A 22,103-nucleotide genomic window follows, 5' to 3' on the forward strand; every position below is an offset into this window, starting at 1 on the left:
CCTCCAGGGCAAGACAAATGATGGGTTGTATCTGTAGAGGTTTTGTCAGCAGGAGACCTGAAATCATTATGCCGCTGTACAGATCCATGGTGAGGCCTCACTTGGAGTACTGTGTTCAATTCTGGAGACCACACTACCGTAAGGACATGCCGAGGATCGAGTCGGTTCAGCGAATGGCCACAAGGATGGTCTCGAGGCTAAAGGATCTAACGTATAAAGAAAGACTAAAGAAGTTGCGGCTGTACTCACTTGAGGAACGAAGAGAGAGGGGAGACATGATTGAAACATTTAAGTACATCACGGGTCGCATTGAGTCGGAAGATGATATCTTCTGTCTTAAGGGACCCTCGACCACCAGAGGGCATCCGCTGAAGATCAGGGGAGGGAAGTTTCATGGAGACTCCAGAAAGTACTTCTTCACCGAAAGAGTGGTGGATCAGTGGAACAGACTCCCACTGCAGGTGGTTGAGGCCAGCAGCGTGACGGATTTTAAGAGTAAATGGGATGCTCACGTGGGATCTTTAAGGGAGTAAATTCGGTAGCAAATACTTGGAATGGGCAGACTTGGTGGGCTATAGCCCTTTTCTGCCACTATGTTTCTATGTTTCTAAATTTGTGCAATCCTGGCAAGGATTCACTGTAAGAGCCCAAGGACTCCATCCTAACAAGTTTTGAGGCAAAAACTGCAGTTTTGGAGAAGCAGATGCTTTAGAAAAAAAGATCACTAAAAATCCTAGATGGCCACCGTTAAAAAATTCACGCCAATAACACAATATTTTTTACATTATACATACTTCAAAAATGGCAATTTTAGAATTTATCAGGAGGGGGAACATGCAGAAACCCTCAAAACTTTGAATTTCAAACCTCTCCCGATTTACCTCACAGGCTGTTACAGCCTTTACTCACTGTGACCTGTGCTGAAAATGTGCTGCAATCTGCCTCAGCTCTATTTCAGTAGCTGGAATCTAAAAATCACTGCCTCTTGTTGGGAATGCATCTGCAACGCTGATCTTCAGGCTGCCAGTCAGACCTTATGCCTTACTGTACCTCTACCTCTGTGGACCAATAGACATGCTCAGGGACAGGTGGAGTAAGAAGACACAGCCGGCAACCTGCGAGACACCACAAAGTCTTCAACGGATGCCAAATAGCCTGTGCTTAAACCCTCGTTTGGTAAAAGGAGAAAGATGTTTATGGGACGGCTCCAAGCTCCTATGAAGTAAATGCAGGCTGGCTGTCAGCTGCAGACTGAAGTTTGTGAAATCTTAATGCAGGCAGAGCTGAATAATCGCTCCGAGCACCAGAAACCCCCAAAAAGGGACACAAAATACACCGAATACAATAATAAATTGTGGAGAGCAGAACAACACTCCTGCAGGCACGTGTGCAGAAGGGAAAAACTGTAGGTGGAGCAAAGGCACAGACACAAATCTGAAGTGGATTCCTTCTGCAGATGGCACGCAGCCAAAGGGACTCTGTTTAGAATGTCTCACCTATTGCACTGGAAATGCAATTAGTTTAGAGCTGCTAAAGCAAGACAAAGGTGGTATGCAGACAGATTGATAGGCTTAAAAACGATAAATCCCCAGGACCGGACAGCATCAACCTGAGAGTAATCAAGGAACTGAAAGGGGTTATAGCTGAACTGCTCCAACTGTCGATCAAATCGGGAAAGTTTCCAGAAGACTGGAAAGTGAAGAATGTTATGCCAATCTTCAAGAAAGGTTCGAAGGGAGATCGGGAAACTACAGACCTGTGAGTCTGACTTCGGTACCGGGAAAGATGGTAAAGGCGCTGATAAAGGACTGCATCATTGCGCACCTTGACGGACACAAACTGATGAAGACCAGCCAGCACAGCTTCAGCAAAGGAAGATCTTGCTTGACAAACTTACTGCACTTCTTTGAAGCAGTAAATAGGCAGAGACAAGGGTGACCAAGTTGATATCAGAAGGCATTCAACAAGGTTCCGCATGAACGTCTACTTCGAAAAATTGCGAGCCATGGAATCAAGGGTGATATACTCACTTGGATTAAAAACTGGTTGGCGGATAGGAAACAGAGAGTGGGGGTGAATGGATAATACTCGGACTGGAAAAGCATCATGAATGGAGTGCCACAGGGTTCAGTGCTTGTACTCTTCAACATATTTATAAACGACCTAGAAATTGGCACGAGTGAGGTGATAAAATCTGCGGACGATACAAAGTTATTCAGAGTAGTAAGGACACAGAAGGATTGGGAATACCTACAAAGAAACATAAATACGCTCGAGGAATGGGCCGAGGAATGGCAAATGAGGTTCAACGTGGATAAGTGCAAGGTGATGCATGTCGGTAACAAAAATCATATGCACGAATTCAGGATGTCCGGTGCTATACTCGGAGAGAGCCCCCAGGAAAGAGACTTGGGAATACTTGTAGACAAGTCAATGAAACTGTCTGTGCAATGTGCGGTGGCGGCGAAAAGGGCAAACAGAATGCAAGGAATGATTAAGAAGGGGATCACAAACAGATCTGAAAAAATTTATCATGCCGTTATACCGGGCCATGGTATGCCCCCACCTGGAATACTGCGTCCAACACTGGTCACCGTACATGAAAAAGGACACAATACTACTCAAAAGGGTCCAAAGAAGAGCGACAAAAATGGTTAAGGGACTGGGGGAGTTGCCGTACAATGAGAGGTTAGAGAAACTGGGCCTCTTCTCCCTTGAAAAGAGAAGAAAGAGGGGACATGATCGAAACATTCAAGATACTGAAGAGAATTGACTTAGTAGAGAAAGAGAGATTGTTCACCCTCTCCAAGGTGAAGAGAATGAGAAGGCACTCGCTAAAGTTAGAAGGGAAAAGATTCCGTACAAACGTATGTAAGTTCTTCTTCACCCAGAGTGGTTGAAATCTGGAATGCTCTTCCAAAGGCTGTTATAGGGGAAAGCACCCTTCAGGGATTCAAGACAAGGTTGGATAAGTTCCTACTGGAACAGGACATACGCAAGTAAGGGTAGATTCAAATAGGGCCCTGGTCTTTGATCTACGGGCCGCTGCGTGAGCGGACTGCTGGGCACGATGGAACACTGGTCTGACCCAGCAGCAACAATTCTTACGTTCTACTACTATTAAATATTTTTATAGTGCTACCAGACGCACGCAGTGCTGTACAGTCACAAAGAGTAAGAAAACAGTCCCTGCTCAAAATAGCTTACAATCTAAACAGGCAAGACAGACAAAAAAGATGTCATGGATACAGTTAAGGGGAATGGTTAATCAGCTGGCTTTGTTAGATGGCAGAGTAGTAGGGTTAAGGACTGATAGCTATATCAAAAAGGTACGTCTCAGGGGTAATTTTGGTGAGGGGGGGACGTCTGAGGATGGACTAGGGAGGCAGGCATTTTCCCTCAGTCCCACTTCCCTCCCTCACCGCCTCTATTACTGTGCCCCCTCCCTGCCACTGCTCTTCTGCTGCCAACCCTTCCTCAATCATACCTTTGCTACTGAAGATGCTCAAGTCTAGCCAGCCGGAGTTTCCCTGCTGGAGCCCAGCATGCACTACCTGCTGGCACTATCTAAGCAGCAGAAGTCATCAGGCTGCTCCATCCTCTAATGCCTAGCACTTCTGCACAGGCTCAGTTCATATGTGAGTTGAGCATTCATGGAAATGCCACATCCACTGCCAGAGTACCCCGTTGACTTCCTACTGTTCAGGCAGTACAGGCTGAGCTCTGGCAGAAAAACTCTTTAGCTGGCAGGGCTTGAGCACCCCTGCCATAGTGTTGGAGGGGGCCTGAGGCCGACTTTATGGGGGCCCTGGCACTCAGGGCTCCCCTATAGCTACGCTACTCATTTGTCTAACTATTCTATGATTATTTGCTTGTACCCTACCTAGAACATGGATTGAGTGGGTTATAAATATTTTAAATAAATAAATTAGAGGAGATAATGGCAGAAGGTGGAGATCCTGATCTGTCAACCCATTTATTCCAGTGGCCTCCAACACATGGCCCCAAAGTCCACCACTGTGACCCTCAAGCAGTTGGTTGAAATGTTCTTCAAGTCCTATAAATGCGCTAATTTCAGTCTTGCCCACTGGATATAGTAACTACAAGCAAACAATCTCTTAAATAATAATAAGAATAATAACTTTTTTTTTTCTATACCACCATAATCTTGCGACTTCTAGGCGGTTTACAGTGAAAGAGAGCTGTACAATCAGCGAATTACAAGATGAGAACAGGTAGGAAGTCACTGAGTAGTCAGTGTGTTACTCAGGTGTCTCATTTATGGAATTTTCTGTTAATCCAAAATAAAGTGAGTTTTTAAAATCTATCCTTGAAGTGTTGTAGAATCAATATTAGTATTAATTTTTAATGTTCAATATACAGTCTGAACAAGCAGGACAAGGCAGTTTACAAAATTAGTAGTACCATGTTTCCCCCCAAATAACAGTGTCTTATATTAATTTGGGGCCCAAAAAAGGTACTCACACAACTGCACAACTCAAAAATGATCCAGGGCCCTTAAGAAGTTGGAAAATGTACCAAGGGCCACAGGTAGTGGCCATGGCTCAAGGCACCCGGAAGTGCGCGGATGTTGCCATGATGACATCACACGCATGCACGACATCATCACGTTGACATCCTTGCATGCGCAGAGGCCTTCCAGATGGGGGTGCCAGTAGGGAAGAGGGCAGGAGAGAGGCACTGGCGGTGGCTGATTGCCTACAGCAGTGTTTCTCAACTACTTCAAGCTAAGTACCCTCAACCACAGACCTCCCAAGCTCTGCCTCAGATCCTGCCCCCTTTACTAATTGTAATGCAGTTTTTTCCTTTCATTTTTCATATACACACAATATACACAGCAGATATAAATTCTCAAAACTGACACATTTCGATCACTAAATTGAAAATAAAATCATTTTTCATACCTTTGTTTTCTGGTGATTTAATTAATTTCTGATTGGACTTCCTTCTGACAGTGCATCCAACATTTCTTTTACAATCCAGCCCCATCCCCTTTGGGTCAAGGTCTCTATCTTTTCCCTCTGCTTACCCTCCCCAGATCGAGTGTCAGTTCTCCTTTATACCTACCACCACCTTTGTTCGAGGTCTCCCTCTCTCTCCCTCCTCTGTTATGACCTTCCATCTCGCTGTTCTCTCTCAGGGTATCTCCCCCCTCTGTCTCTTCTGTCTGCACCCCCCATAGTCCATCATCTGCCTCCTGTCTTTTCCCTTTGGGAGAGGCCTCTCTCTCTGTCTTTCTTCTGCTTACAACCCCTCCTCTCTCCCTCCCTCCCTCGTGTCCAGCACTTGTTCTCCTTTCTTCCAGGTCTTTCTCTGCTTCTCTCTCTCTCTCTCCTTCCTTTCTTCCTCCCTCCCTGGTCCAAAATCTTTCCACCTCTCTGCAGTCTTCTTTCTCTCTCTTCCCTCTATACATCCCCAAGTCCAACATCTGCCCCTGTCTCTACTGCCTCCCCTTTGTTTTAGGTTTCTCCCTCTCTCTATCTTCCTTCTGCTAACATTTTGAGTCCTCCCCTCTCTAGTCCAGCATCTGCCCTGTCTTCAAGTCTGTTTTCCCGCCCCTCCTCAATGTCCTTTTATAGTTCTCTCCTCCCCCCCCCCGTGTTCAGATCCAGTATCCCGCTGGGGCCCTCGCAACAGGCGGGGCCTAATCTCTGCTGCTTTCTGCACCGCCGACCCCAACGAGGACCAGTTTTCCAAGTTGCTACTGGTCAAGGAGTGCGTGGCCAAGAATGAGCAGCAGCACCTGCGCAACATCGCACATTCCCAGGGCGTAAGCTACCCACACCTGTTCCGTTGCCCAGTGCTCCCCGCTGGGTAATGAGTTGCAAGTGGCCTGGCGTTCTACTGCTTCTGTCGACTGCTTCTAAGTGCTGCTGCCCCGCGAGAAGGAGCCCAAACTTGGGCAAGAAGAGGCGTTTCCAGCCTCTGCTTTGCGGCAGCTGGAGCTATTGGGTGCACTGAGCCACGGCTGGAAATGACCCATGCCACCAACAAGCACCTGTGAGGGGATGAGCAAGAGGCTGCATGGAATGAGAAACGGTGGGGTGCTGTTGGCCTCCGCAGCACGTTTCCTCTGCCGTGGTTCCGCCCCTCCTCTGACATCAGGGGCGGGACCACAGCAGAGGGAACGTGCTGCGGAGACTGACGTGTTGCGGAGACAGGCTGCCATAATTAGCTTTAAAGGGAGGAATCCGAGGAAGACAGGTGGTAGGGAGAGCCGATACACGGCCAACGTGAGAGCCGTTTTGGGCCACATGCGGCCCGTGGGCCATATGTTGTGCAGGGCTGCACTAGGTCTTATTTTCGGGGTATGCACATGATCATCTCTTCCTTCCTCTCCTTCACCCCAATTCTTCCTCTTTCCTTTCTCTCCCCCACATGTGCAGCATCTTTCCTCCCTTCCCCCATCCCATCCTCCTGTGCAGAAGTTTGCGCAGCTTCTATCCTTCCGTCCCTCCCACCCCTTGTGCATCAGAACCCTTGAGTACCCCCCTCCCCCACCACACAGTCGAACCCCTGCTGATCCTCCATCCTTCCCTCCCAGCCGACTGCAAGCAAGCCCTACCTTCAACCAAAGCAGTGTAGGGCTGGCAGCACTCTAAACAGGTCTCTTTGGCCTTGTTTGTCGGGAATTTCACTCTGTTGTCTTACTAATGACGGCATCAGTAACACGGCAGAGTTAAATCCCTGACGGACAAGGCCAAGCAGCCTGTTTAAAGTGCTGACAGTCCGACAACGCTTCAATTGAAGGTAGGGCTCACTCGTGGTCGGTGGAGAGGGAAGGTGGAGGGTCAGCAGGGGTTCGGCTGCGCGGTGGGGGGGGGAGGCAGCGGTGGAGCCGTGTTGAAGTGTTGCAGGTGAATCCTGGGATTAGGGCTTATTTTTGGGGTAGGGCTTATATTAAGACCTACCCCGAAAATGATGCTAGGACTTATTTTCGGGGAAACACCAGAGCTTTTTAGCATTCACATTGCACTCCTTTACATGAAAAAGGTTTGAGACCACCGATTTATTCTGTGGCCTATCGGTTACTACTGAATGATAGGAAAGCTTGTAGAAAGAGAAAAAAAAAAAAGAGGGGTATTATTGTTAGATAAGGGAAATCCGAGGTCTTTCCTACATGTTCTCTCTAATGAAGCTTCAAGAGCTTGCTTGGCTCAATTAATGATCATTCATATAGCACCCAAATACAGAGACAAAATTAGGAACACAGAGGACCTAGAATTTAGGTATAGTTGGTACAATAAAACTGTATGTCTGTGGGTAGGGGGTTATATGGAGCCCCTTCTTCTGACTCATTTAGACTACTGTGATGACCACAGTAAAATGCATGAGGAGAGATTTCCAAGCTCTCCAGAAGTTAACTGACTCACCTATGCTTGAACTGTTGATCCTCTCCCTTCCATCTAACATGCGATGGTCTCTGCGACAGGGTTCTGCTTCATGTTTAATCCTTAGTAAAATATCAGGACTGATGTTGGGATAACCTGATAAGCAAAACATATACACACAAAATATACATTTTAAAATGCTACCACTGAACTTGTTAAGTATCTGAATATCAGAGAGGCAGATAATTTTAAGAGGAAATTTTATAAACCTTCTTTGCACGTAAAACTCTCGATTTATGCACAGACAGGATCTCTTATAAATTTAGGTTATGTCTAAAAGCTGGTGTATACTTGTACGGTAGATGAGCTCAGGGACAGATTTTGGGCAGTCAAGATCTATGTATATCCATGCATAAAATGTACATTGGCATTTTATCTGTTTAAGAGGAGACAAAGCTCGTGCCTGGAATTTAGGGGCAGTTGCTGCCATATCTGTGCTACCATTTTATAAAACACAAATAGGCACTTATGTGTCTTTATAAAATAAGCAAGAAATAGGCATCCTTCTGTCCAATTAACCTGTTATAAAATTACCCTCAACAGCCACTCTTCATACCTGCACTGGGCCTTTTGTTAAGGTTTCTGCTGGAGTTATCCTGGTCCCCAAAATACGGTTCCTCCTCTTCTTTTATCCTGTATGAAATGCCAGGACTGGTACTTGTATGGCCTATTAAAAGAAGTAAACATATTCTGTATCCTAAGACATAAATGCTTTCTTTGCCCCAAAAGGGGTACAGTGCTTCAGTCTAAGTAATAACTAGAAATTTGAGACTGATCACATGTTCTGTTAACTACAAAAAGAGGTGCTGTTATACAAATAAGTAACATTAAAAGAGACCAATACAAAGATTGCAATAAATTTTTTTAAATTACCAATTTATCATTATAATCAAAATATGCAGGACATTAATCACATGTTTATGAACAAAGCACATAGCAAATTCTTTGCACCCAAACCATTAACACCAAATAGAAACAAACCCAATAAGAGCTCAGAAGGATTTCAGCTGCCAAACGCAGGCCCGATTCTTATTCTACACAGTATTAGAAACACTGTTTTTTTCTTTAGGTTGTGGTTTTAAATTTCTTTTAAAAGAACAAAAACAGGGCTGAGGTCTATCAGACACCGGCACCTTGTCTCATTCCAGCATTGTTGCCATGTTGATACCTTGCTGCTCTGTGAAGGGGGGGGGGGACTTGTTTGTGGGGGATGGGTTCTATTGTGGTTGCTCTAACAATTTGATGATGTTCTGTTTGTCCCCTTTTGAATTTATCATCCATGTTGTTATGCATTTTTGTCTGCTGTTTCCTGCTGGTGCATTTTTTCCTCAATAAAAAAAATTGTTTGACCTTAAAAGAACAAAAACAGAATAACTCATTCCACACACAGTGAACGAACATCAAACACAGTGGAGATAACCTTGTGGTGCTATGAGTCTTTAATCCAAACATGGAAACACGATTGAGTTTTGGCCACTTGGTCTGCATCAGGAGTCTCAGAAAGTTTTGAAAAAATGTGAGATCCTTATCGATTGTGAAGCTGGAAATTTACCCATAGGGTGATACAATGGTTCTATCACATGAAGTATCTCTGAAGTGTCTGATTCAAGAAGTTCTGCTTCATCTGAAACAGAATTGCAGTGTTTGTAATATAGATCTATATGAGATTCCATTGTGGTTCTATATGTTTACATGCTTTGCCGAAACACTTCCCATGATAGAATCATTCTATCACTTTATGGGTGTATTTACAGCTTCACAATTAATAAGGATCTCACATTTTTTCAACAATATCTGAGAGTCCTGATGTAGGTTGAGTGGCCAAAACACGATTGTGTAAAGTCCTGTTTCCACGTCTGTATTAAAGACTCGTAGCACCACAAGGTTATCTCCACTAGGTTTGTTGTTCTTTAAATTTATTTCAACATATTTTTTACGTTCTGTTAATGCCATTTATACTTGTCACCCTAGTAACAGGAAGAGTGGGAAGAGAGAAAAACAACTTCATACATGTGAGAAGCAAAGGTTTCTCTTAGTGTGTAACAAATGCCAGCTGGGTCATCCCAGTGGCTTGGTGGCAGTGCCGGTGCCATGTGAAGGGACCGAGTTCGATCTTTTGCTCCATAGGCCAGACAAGAAAAGGATCTCAGAGTCATTGTGGACATTACACTGAATCGTCGCCTTAAGAACATAAGAAATGCCGCTGCTGGGTCAGACCAGTGGTCCATCGTGCCCAGCAGTCCACTCACACGGTGGCCCTTAGGGCAAAGACCAGTGCCTTGAGACTAGCCTTACCTGCGTACGTTCTGATTCAGCAAGAACTTGTCTAACTTTGTCTTGAATCCCTGGAGGGTGTTTTCCCCTATAAGAGCCTCCGGAAGAGCGTTCCAGTTTTCTATCATTCTCTGGGTGAAGAAGAACTTCCTTACATTTGTACGGAATCTATCCCTTTTAACTTTAGAGAGTGCCCTCTCGTTCTCTCTACCTTGGAGAAGGTGAACAATCTGTCTTTATCTACTAAGTCCATTCCCTTTATTATCTTGAATGTTTCAATCATGACCTCTCTCAGTCTCCTCTTTTCAAGGGAGAAGAGACCCAGTTTCTCTAATCTCTCACTGTACGGCAACTCCTCCAGCCCCTTAACCATTTTAGTCGCTCTTCTCTGGACCCTTTCGAGTAGTACTCTGTCCTTCTTCATGTACAGCGACCAGTGCTGGACGCAGTATTCCAGGTGAGGGTACAGCGGCATGATAACCTTTTCCAATCTGTTCGTGATCCCCTTCTTAATCATTCCTAGCATTCTGTTCGCCTTTTTCGCCGCTGCCGCACATTGACTTGCCAACCAGTACTCCCAAGTCTCTTTCCTGGGGGGGGGGGGGTGTCTCTCCAAGTACTGCACCGGACACCCTGTATTCATGTATAAGATTTTTGTTACCCACATGCATCACCTTGCACTTATCCACGTTAAACCTCATTTGCCATGTCGCGGTCCATTTCTTAAGTGTGTTTATGTCACGTTGCAGGTCTTCGCAATCCTCCTGTGTCTTCACTACTCTGATAACTTCGTATCGTCTGCAAATTTAATCACCTCACTCATCGTACCAATTTCCAGGTCGTTTATAAATATGTTGAAGAGCATGGGTCTAAGCACCGAACCCTGCGGCACTCCACTCATGATGCTTTTCTAGTCTGAGTATTGTCCATTTACCCCCACTTTCTGTTTCCTATCTGCCAGCCAGTTTTTAATCCACATGAATATTTCATCCTCGATTCGATGGCTCGCAATTTTTCCAAATAGTCGTTCATGCAGAACCTTGTCAAAAGCCTTCTGAAAATCCAGATATACGATGTCGACCAGGTCACCCTTGTGTATCTGCTTGTTTACTCCCTCAAAGAAGTGCAGCAACTTCGTCAAGCAATATCTTCATTTGCTGAAGCCGTGTGGGCTGGTCCTCATCAGATTATGTCCGTCAAGGTGATCAATGATGCGGTCCTTTATCAGCGCCTCTATCATCTTTCCCGGTACCGAGGTCAGACTCACCAGTCTGTAGTTTCCGCACTCCTTTTATTGCATGGTCATCAAACGGCCCCACCGCTTCCTTTGCGGATGGTTTCCCTTAATATATCAAAAGCTCTATTTTGAGAGAGAGAGAGAAGAGAGAGAGAGAAGAGAAGAGAGAGAAGAGAAGAGAAGAGAGAGAAGAGAAGAGAGAGAGAGAAGAGAGAGAGAGAGAGAGAGAGAGAGAGAGAGAGAGAGAGAGAGAGAGAGAGAGAGAGAAGCAATCGCCTACAGCATCCAGGAACTTGGTGTTCAACAACAACAAAAATTCAATTGTGGGAACTATTAAGAAAGGAATTTAGAACAAAACACAAATATCATGATGACAACTCTGAGCATTGTGCCCCGAATCTGATTGCTCCATTTTGAAAAAAATAAATTAGGGACAATAAAGAATGGTGTGGAAGAAGTAAATAGGAAACAATCATTTACCTTTTCAAATAGCAGCAAAGCTAGGGAACACTCCATGAAACTGGCAAGCAGATTAATAACAAATCACAGAAAAGTATTTTTTTCACTCAACACACAATTAAGCTATGGAATTTATAACTTGAGAATATTGTCAAAGGATCTAGTGGAACTGGGTTTAAAAAATAACGTAGTCAAGTTCCTGGAGAAATAGTCTATGAGTCATTATTAGCTAGTTAAGGAGTAGATAAGGTGCATTAATACTCTTTATTCGACCTACATGCCAAAGGAAGTAACATGTGTCAGATTACTTTAATGCACATTAGTATGAGGTACTGTGGGATACATAATAATGTGATGCAAAGTATGCAAAACACTCATTAGTATGTAAATTGAATATAGCAGCTTGTACAAGCAAGCTGGCATTACTAATCCAATGCTCAGGTGGCATGAGCTATTCAGAGCTGCCCCCCTCTTCAATGCCAGACCTCCCTAAACATCACCCCTTCCTTCTCTTACACAGTCCCTACTGTCTAGTAGGTTTGGGGAATGAGTGACCCCAGACGCTTGTGCCCCTTGTCAGTGGTGTGTTCAAAATGGCAATGGCCATTTCATTGGCATTGTTGTTTCATTAGATGTTGTTTCATTAGATGTCAATCTGCTGTATAAGGGCAGCTTGACAATTAGCAATAGTTCCAAGAGACTACCGCTAGGGTCACTGGCAAAGGCAAGAGTGACTGGGGATTGCTCTTGAGCTGAACACACTAGTCATCAGATGTTTTGTCAGATAGGCCCAAGTGAGCATCCAGGGCAAGGGGAAGGGGTTGGATAAGTAGGAGGAAGTAGGTCTGAATATCATGCAACCAAACCCTTAAATGCCTCAAAGCACTGGGATGTGGTTTTGCATCCTGATGTTCCCAGGATGGCAAAAGTGTTGCTTGCAAAGTTGATCACAAGCAGAATTATTAGTCAAGATTGTGCAGGGTCTTTCCCCCCCCCCCCAGAGACAACTCACTTAAGTGTTTCTGCCATTTTCTAAGTTTCTTTTCTTTTTTCGTTGGCCCAATTATTTGGCCTCAGTAGACCTTGGATCCCCAGTCAGGCATATTTCATCATGAAGTTGTTTGATTTCTGTGCAGCTATTTTTCCAGATATGGCCCAGAAAAAAGTACACTGTGGCTTTAAAACTTGGATATTGTCTTTTTCCACCAGAAACACAACAGATACCCATTCTTGGTGCCTGAAATACCTGGGACCCAATCATGATCCCTCTCATTATGTTCTGTATTCACAGATGTCAAAAGAGAGGGATTTGTGGTCATGAGAAGAAATACAAATGAATCTTTAGCAACAATAATTCCAGTCCATTGATATTAGCATCAGAAGCATCAGTCTCCACGACTCCTGCAGCTGCATCAAACATTGGAGACATATCAGTATTAAAAGTGTCTTAATCACCATGATTTGAGAGTCAATAGAGAGCACCAGGATCCATCATCATTCAATCTCCTTCTGAGGAAAGATTCATGTGAAATGCCATGTCCGGTCTTGTGTGGTCTCTCGGATCAACTTCGGTCTGTTCTGGTCACGCCAGTCCACTCTGGTCAGGCTTACCAGAAGTTAGGCTGAAGCCTACATTCCTGACCCCAAGGGTCATCTGTAGAAGAGCAGAGTCTCTAAAAAAGACTCAGAGACCAGCCAGAAGTCCTCTTCCTTGCTCCTCTCTAGTCAGGGTGAAGAAAATCTCACAAAATAAGGAATGGTCTCCATTTCACCGATCAAGTCAGCTTCTTCCGAGGAAACTTGCGAACTGAGTTAGTGAAATTATATGCACTCAACACTTTAGTTGCTTTCTGAAACAATAGATATACAAATAATCCATTGAAAGGCTTTGTGAGATAACATGCAAGTCAACTCAAAAACAGAAATGGTAAAATATTTACTATTGCCATCATAACACTTACTTTACTGCGCCCGGCTAAAGTTTCACCAGCATGACTGGTCAACAATGGCGTCTAACCTGAAAATCACGGCAAGCATGCACAGTCAACTCCACCTAAGTGTACGTCGGTTATGCATATGCTTCAGTTATCCTCAGCCTACCACCATGGTCCCGTTTTTTTTACATTAAAGTCAATGGACGTAAACTCCGGATAAGCACACAATCCGCTTATGCGCACTGATGTCATAGGTCCAACCTCTATTCTTTCACGTTACGTTCACTCCGGTTAAATGCAATCATGTTCTGATTGGGAATGGTTAGGCTTCACACAGCAGTTTAAGCGCTTGGACAGCTGGGAAAATGAGTACTCCGCTTCCACTCAAGCTGTGGGGCATAGCTTTCCTGTACTTTAGGCTCCAGCAGCCCACGCGCCATATTTAAACTGAGCCAGCTTAATTACAGCTTCCCCTTATCCTCCCCCCACTCCTATTAAGCACACACTCTGCTTAAGCGCATGTGGAGACCCGGTCCGAAGGGCGTGCACTTAAGTGGAGTCAACTGTATCTATTGTTTCAGAAAGCAGCTACAGTGCTAAGTGCATATAATTTCACTAACTCAGTCCGCAAGTTTCCCTGGAAGAAGCCAACTGGATTAAGAATTGGCTATTAGACAGAAACAGAAGGTAGTGTTAAATGACCATTTTTCTCAATGGAGGAGGGTGAATTTTTGTCCTTTGTCATATGAGGTTTTTGTCTTTTGGACAATTTTTTGTTTTCTTCATTTTTGTTGATTTCATATACAGACAGACACAGACCATGCAAGTCTGCCCAGTACTGGCCTTAGTTCAAAATTTAATATTATTTTCTGATTCTAGATCCTCTGTGTTCATCCCACACTTCTTTGAACTCCATCACCGTTTTCCTCTCCACCACCTCTCTTGGGAGCGCATTCCAGGCATCCACCACCCTCTTCGTAAAGTCAAATTTCCTAACATTGCTCTTGAATCTACCACCCCTCAACCTAAAATGATGTCCTCTGGTTTTACCATTTTCCTTTCTCTGGAAAAGATTTTGTTCTATGAAAAGATTTTGTTCTATGTTAATATCCTTCAAGTATCTGAACATCTGAATCATATCTCCCTTGTCCCTCCTTTCCTCTAGGGTATACATATTTAGAGCTTCCATCTCTCCTCTTATGTCTTCTGGCGCAAGCCTCATATCATTTTCGTCGCCCTCCTCTGGACCGCTTTAAGTTTTCTTACGTCCTTCGCCAGATACGGTTTATTAATATTCATTGCTAACGTCTATGTAGTGTAAAAATGGTGCCAACTGACAAGATTGGCTGCAGATCTTATCATAAACTGACCTCGTGACAATCCAATTGCTGTTATAATTTAGGTTTATTAGCAAAAAGCAAAAGAAAACTCACATGAAACAACAGAGTACAGCACACTGGAATAAAAAGGATAACATACATACTAAAGCTTCTTTCATGGATCTATTCCCCCTCTCTCCTCCCCCCCCCCCCCCCGCCTCTCCAGGCTATGCCAGTCGGAATGCCACTTATATACTTTTAGTTCAGTAGCCTAGGGTACCATATAATTACAGATTACATACTCACATTCCAATGGTTTATCACATGCATCATTTCTATTGGCTATATGGTCTATACACTTATCATGGTGCCATATTGAAGCATTGATTTACCAACTACTGGGGAGATATACAATATTATTCTGTGATGATTATTGTATCACTACTTATTATTATCACAGCTCTTATGAATAAATACAAATAAATATAATTATAATATTAATAGTGAAGTGTTCAGACCGATACCCGTGAATTCTGTGGTCTCACCGAACTGGGGTACTTTGGGACCATCATAACACTTCTCTTGTCCCTTTGCCAGCCTCCTTCATTTATATATCTCAATGAGTCTTATTGTGTATACTTGTAAATAATCAAAATACACTTATCTTGATGACTACTTCAATAGGCTTGGCCTCATTCTCCTTAATTTCCAGCTGCGGTGAGATTAAAGTGCTTAATTCTTAAAGTGCTTGTGCTAATAGTGCTTGCTATCAACATCCGTGCTTGTTAAAATTGAACTTAAGCCCGGCCCCCCGACTCGAGTTTCGGGTCCTTCGTCAGGAGGGGTCCCTACTCGGCTTACTTCTGCTGGGTAACCTTCGAAGTAGCTCTTTTCAAAGGTGCTCTTTTCGAAGCGTGCTCTTTTCGAAGGTTACCCAGCAGAAGTAAGCCGAGTAGGGACCCCTCCTGACGAAGGACCCGAAACTCGAGTCGGGGGGCCGGGCTTAAGTTCAATTTTAACAAGCACGGATGTTGATAGCAAGCACTATTAGCACAAGCACTTTAAGAATTAAGCACTTTAATCTCACCGCAGCTGGAAATTAAGGAGAATGAGGCCAAGCCTATTGAAGTAGTCATCAAGATAAGTGTATTTTGATTATTTACAAGTATACACAATAAGACTCATTGAGATATATAAATGAAGGAGGCTGGCAAAGGGACAAGAGAAGTGTTATGATGGTCCCAAAGTACCCCAGTTCGGTGAGACCACAGAATTCACGGGTATCGGTCTGAATACTTCACTATTAATATTATAATTATATTTATTTGTATTTATTCATAAGAGCTGTGATAATAATAAGTAGCCATATTGAAGCATGACATCACCTAGTGTCAAAACTGACCTTTCTATTTCCCTGACACTGCATTCTTAATACTAAGGCAATAATTGCTGAGGACAGGCCTCCTCTGTCCTGAGCTTGATTGTAGTTCTGTCAATAGTTCTGATAATTCTTTGGTAGGACATTTTATCCTGTACTGTTCCAATCCTGTTCCAATCCTGTACTGTATCCAATGATGTCACAGTCAGCATATCTCTGCCAGTTACTAGAGCAAAGGTGAATCTTTCATAGAGCATATTTCCTCTTGCTGACCGAGAGAAATATGAATGTCCAGAGGCTTGAATTCATAAGCACAATGTCTCTCTTAGAAGTATAACTATTTTGGGGTCTCAGCGGTCTCTTTGCCTACAATTTATGCAGGTCTCAGTCCTGATTCTTCCTCACAACTCTCATTATCTTCTAAAAACTTATGGCTGGAGAAGGTATGGCCAGTATGACTAAGTCAGGGATCTTAAAGTCCCTCTTTGAGGGCCGCAATCCAGTCGGGTTTTCAGGATTTCCCCAATGAATATGCATGAGATCTATGTGCATGCACTGCTTTTAATGCATATTCATTAGGGAAATCCTGAAAACCCGACTGGATTGCAGCCCTCAGGGAGGGACTTTGAGATCCCTGGACTAAGTTTCATAAGCCAAGTGAACATAAACCTTGAAAGTATTACCAGGTTTGGAATCCTTTATTGCATTCCTCTCTTTAGGACGATTCCCTTCTCATTTGTATTTAAATCACTTGTATTTGTATCCAGAATTTGATTCTTATTTTGTTAACAAATTCTACGAAGATGCACAACATATAAAATGTTCAAATGAGACAAAATGTTGTGTGATCGTAGCAAACCCAGCACGCACCCATAAAGAGGAAGAAAAAGCTTCAGCCTAATGTAGCAGTATAGAACCAAAAGGTACAAATCAAAACTCCCTCACAGAACAGCTCAGGTTTAGAAAAGGGCAAAGTCACCTGGAGGCACGTTCAAGGACTTAGCTGACAAAAGACGACTTGAGCTCCAACGCCGTCACATCTTCTCCCTTACGTACCTTGATACACAATATTTCAATTTACTTTTCTGTTTCTTTCTTTCTTGTTATATTTATTGCACTGTTTTACTGTTCTCTTTTTTAATATTGGTTAACTGCTTGATACCATTATTTGATATTAATGAGTAATCATATTATGAAATGCTATTGTCCTTTCCCTTTTTCATACCAAGCTTTACACATTCTGTGATTATCTCAGTACTTCTTGACCTCCTGTTATTGTATGCCACCAAAAGAAAATAAGTTATTTGTTAAATAAAGAGATTCTAGTAAGATTATACCAAAAATAAACCAGGAATTTCAAATTGTTCAGTTCCAAAGTTAAAGAAAGAAAAGCTACCCAGTGAGATGAGAACTTCATGGATCTCCTCCATCACATTCCTGTACAATTCCTTCTGCCACTCTTCTAACAACTGCCACTCCTCCTCAGAGAAATAGATAGCGACATCATGGAATGTGACCAATGCCTGAAACAGCAAATAGGACATGCTCAAAGTCTTCTGCAGATTAAATAAAGTAATTGAAGTTCTGGACCATAGAGTTTGTGTGTGTATAAAATTGTAATTACTGTCTATAAGTTATCTGAGTTCACCTCTACTTCCCCATGTTTCAACCCTGATTAAAGCTACAGGTAATACACAAGTCAAAAGATTATTATTGTAATAGTCCGTTAACACTTCAGTACCTGGAAGATCAATCTTTGCTCGGGGAAGTAATGTTAATTATGATGATGGTGTTCTAAGTTTTCATTTTTTTCCTGGTGAGAACTACAGGTTTGTTTATAGTTGGGTATGATAAGCAATTGATTTTGTTAAGTCATATGTAAAAATATAACTTTCTTCATGTATGTGTTTGAAAAGTTTTGTCATGATTTTTTTTCTAGAATATATGTGTTGTTTCATAAGGCTTGATTGGCAATTGTTTCCCTTACAAAATGCATATTTGTAGTTGATACTAAAAAAAAGGATGTAGTAGCTGGTCTTTCCTGTGGAATAGTGGTGTGAGCACATATGTGCTGTAGGGTAGTGCTGTGTCATCTGTTTAATTGTCCTCAAGTTGTGTGTTGAAATCATGGTTTTTATCACCATAACTGCTTTGCAGTGTGTTTGTGAAAGCCCTGGTTGTGTGTTGAAATCATGGTTTTTATCACCATAACTGCATAACTGCTTTCCTGTGTGTTTGTGAAATGTCCTGGTTGTGTGTTGAAATCATGGTTTTTATCACCATAACTGCTTTCCTGTGTGTTTGTGAAATGTCCTGGTTGTGTGTTGAAATCATGGTTTTTATCACCATAACTGCTTTCCTGTGTGTTTGTGAAATGTCCTGGTTGTGTGTTGAAATCATGGTTTTTATCACCATAACTGCTTTGCAGTGTGTTTGTGAAAGCCCTGGTTGTGTGTTGAAATCATGGTTTTTATCACCATAACTGCATAACTGCTTTCCTGTGTGTTTGTGAAATGTCCTGGTTGTGTGTTGAAATCATGGTTTTTATCACCATAACTGCTTTCCTGTGTGTTTGTGAAATGTCCTGGTTGTGTGTTGAAATCATGGTTTTTATCACCATAACTGCTTTCCTGTGTGTTTGTGAAATGTCCTGGTTGTGTGTTGAAATCATGGTTTTTATCACCATAACTGCTTTCCTGTGTGTTTGTGAAATGTCCTGGTTGTGTGTTGAAATCATGGTTTTTATCACCATAACTGCTTTCCTGTGTGTTTGTGAAATGCCCTAGTTGTGTGTTGAAATCATGGTTTTTATCACCATAACTGCTTTCCTGTGTGTTTGTGAAATACCCTGGTTGTTTGTTGAAATCATGGTTTTTATCACCATAACTTCCTTCCTGTGTGTTTGTGCATTGCCCAAGTTGTGTGTAGAAATCATGCTTTTATCAGCATAACTGCCCTGCTGTGTGTTTGTGAACTGCCCAGGTTGTGTGGTGAAATCATTGTTTTATCAGCTTAACTTCCCTCCTGTGTGTTTGTGAAGTGCCCAGGTTGAATCAAAATTAGATCTTATTGCTTGCAATTTCCGAGCATAAAAAAAGTATTTTTTTAACCAAAGAATCCATCTGAGCACCCACTGATAAATTCTTATAGTAACATAGTAGATGACGGCAGATAAAGACCCGAATGGTCCATCTAGTCTGCTCAATCTGATTCAATCTAAAAATTTGTTGGGTTCCAAGTATAACCCTAAAATTTTGATAGTAGAATTAATGGAGTAAGAAATTATTTTTATTATATAAGATAAGGTTATTGAAAGTAAAATATGTATTATTGATTTACTGATTATTTAATAGAAGGGTGGGTGGGGTAAAGATACTCTATGTATATATTTATAAGTTGAATGTGTGCTCTGTGCTTTATTCTCTGGTTGTTAATATGTACATTGCACTGTAAAGTTTTTTGGAAAATTAATAAAATATTTATTAAACAAAAAGAAATCCCATTTAATATCAAATTCTCTTCACTGTATTTAATTGGGGTAGCAAAAAAGAATTTCATTTTATCTGAGTTAAGCTTCAACTTGAATTTCTTCATCCACTGATCAACAGTTAAAATTATAGTAGATATAATATGTGTATCTTATGATGGCCTAGAAGAAACTGGAATCACTAGTTATATCACCTTTTGTGCTGCTTATAAGCGAGCACTATGTATAGAGAACTGCTGAGTCTCTATCTTTAATTCTTGGAGGGATTCTGTGATCACTTGTAAAAATGCTGAAGGCATGAACAGTCTGCACACAGTCGGATCCTCAATGAGATCAAGAGCCTCAACCAGATCAAGATCCGGCCCCCTTAGAGCTGAAACAGTATCTCCTGGTACAGAGGATCCTGACTGGAAGAGTAAAGGCATTGAAAAAGAGTCCTCTCCAGTCCAGGCTTCCTCAGACTGGACCTTCTCATCTTGTGCATGGCACTATTGCTGGAGAATTGTACCCATGGTGGAGAACCCCCGGCACTAGCAAGGCCACGATCCCCAAGGGTTTCATGTAGCCCTTATTAATCCTGTAAGTTTCAAACATCATAGTGATGAATGCAGGGAGAAACCCTTATCCAAAACATCCAAACGACCTCTGCAGACGCTTATGGCATTTTGCAGCAGCACCACACCAGGGATGCACTTGTGCTGTTCCCCAGCTCAAACCTGGACTTTGTTCCTGACACTCATACTATCTGGCCTTCGTACCATCAGGGCACCCCCCCAAGAGACTAGAAGAGGCTAAGCCAGCGGCTCCTGCCCCTTCCTCACTCGCCATGCAGCAAGTAGGATACAGATGATCTTCAGTCGGCCATCTATTGCAAAATTTGGCATGAATTCAAGGTATCCTCGCTTAAGGAGTCCTTCATGCCTATTTTTAAGCAAAACTGAGATATTTAGAGTCAGATAGAGGCTTTTATTTTCAGATTGAGAAATCCAAGATGGCTGCCACGGCAGCTGTATTGGTGCCAAAAATGGACTGGGGAAGCTACACTGGCTTCCAAAACATTTTTGATAATGTTATATCATTCTTTTTTAGAATTTTCCAATGAGACATACAATGAAGATATAATTTGTTTAAGGAATATGTTTTGAAAAAGTTGTAATTTTCTAAATGTTTTTATTGTATTGAATATTGTCTTTTTTTGAGGTATACAAATAAAAATTGTATTGTATATGGTCAATATTTAGCTAGTGGTGGTCAGTGTTTTTTTTAAATGCTGGCTACAGTGGACATAATTAGCCCCAGACTTCAAAACTGGGCCATGTTGGGACAATGGATATCCATGGATAATTCTTCAGGTGCTAACTGCTGGGTCTCTTGCAGGTCCTGGCTGAAAACTGACTGGACCTACATAAAAAATTATGGCCAGCATTCCCCCTTTTTGATTGTCCCTCCCAGAACTTCAGAATCTTTCCCCTTAAATTCCCCTCACCTTCAAAAGAAAAACCAAGCTGGCCCCAGCCCGCCGACCCACTTAAACCCTCCCCAGACCTACATTTGATGATCTAGGGCCGGGGTGTCAAAGTCCCTCCTCGAGGGCCACAATCCAGTCAGGTTTTCAGGATTTCCCCAATGAATATGCAAGAGATCTATGCACTGCTTTCATTGTATGCTAATAGGATCTGAAAACCCGACTGGATTGCGGCCCTTGAGGAGAGACTTTGACATCCCTGGTCTAGGGGGAAACAAGCAGGAGAGATACCCACTTGTTCTTGCCCAGTGCATCCTGCTCTTCAAAATGGCTGCTGCAACTTTTAGCAGCAGTCTTGCAGTATCTGAAATACTGAAAGGCTGCAGCAGACATTTTGAAGAGCAGCCACATTGGGTAGAAGTGACTGGGCATCACTCCTGCCTATTTCCCTCTAGACTACCAGGGACCCACAAAGTTAGGCCCAGAAAGGCCTACAAGGGGGGCTGGAGTCAGCTTCAGGGGGAGGGAAGGATTCTGAAGATATGAGAAAGGGAGCTTCTGTTCCTTACTGGCTGCCACCTAGACCGGTGCCCAGTTAACTTAACCTCATAAAGTTAGAACAGTCTTTTTTCCGTCTTACCTTTATGTGGTTACCTAATCAGTTAGCGACTGAATACTGCCACTAGGTCACTGCTAGGTCACTGCTACACCCAAACTTCACCCCCAGCCTGCCTCTAATCTTGCTAGTTAGGTGATGACCAGTTGGTAGGAATATTCAGCAGTACTGTCTGGTTAAATGCTACTGAATATCCGCACTTAGCCCCGATAAAGCAAAATTAGCCCATTTGGAGACACTGCCCCAAGAAACAGCCAAAAGGCAATAATGCACACCTTCTAAAACAGGCCACATCTAAAAAGCCAGGCTCCTCCTCTGTTTTTACCTGTCAAAAGTAATAGTACTCTGCTGAACTTGTAAGTTCAAATGCCTACTATATTGCAGCTTGAAAGCTTATGGTCATCATTTTACTCACCCGTGCAAGGCCCAGTAGTTGTCTCTCTTCCCTGCCATGGGGTTGCACATCCTCATTTTTTATCCGGAATAAAATGCCTCTATTGAGCACTGTGTGGCCTGTTAGCA

At 42.8% G+C, this 22,103-nt stretch overlaps 1 protein-coding gene across 3 annotated transcripts in view; it reads right to left on the reverse strand.

Annotated features, from left to right (window-relative positions):
- The window catches only part of LOC117361380, a 138,110-nt gene that overhangs the window by 54,646 nt on the left and 61,361 nt on the right, over window positions 1–22,103 (reverse strand). For all 3 annotated transcript variants that reach the window (XM_033946624.1, XM_033946622.1, XM_033946623.1), the window contains 4 exons: window positions 21,997–22,094; window positions 17,410–17,536; window positions 7,969–8,079; window positions 7,395–7,508 (listed from right to left, as the gene is read on the reverse strand). In XM_033946624.1, coding sequence (XP_033802515.1) covers window positions 7,395–7,508; window positions 7,969–8,079; window positions 17,410–17,536; window positions 21,997–22,094 — 450 coding nt within the window. The remainder of the gene's footprint in view (window positions 1–7,394; window positions 7,509–7,968; window positions 8,080–17,409; window positions 17,537–21,996; window positions 22,095–22,103) is intronic.

Source organism: Geotrypetes seraphini, chromosome 5 (genome assembly GCF_902459505.1).
Source record: "Geotrypetes seraphini chromosome 5, aGeoSer1.1, whole genome shotgun sequence".
In the NCBI taxonomy this organism is placed as follows: Eukaryota; Metazoa; Chordata; class Amphibia; order Gymnophiona; family Dermophiidae; genus Geotrypetes; species Geotrypetes seraphini.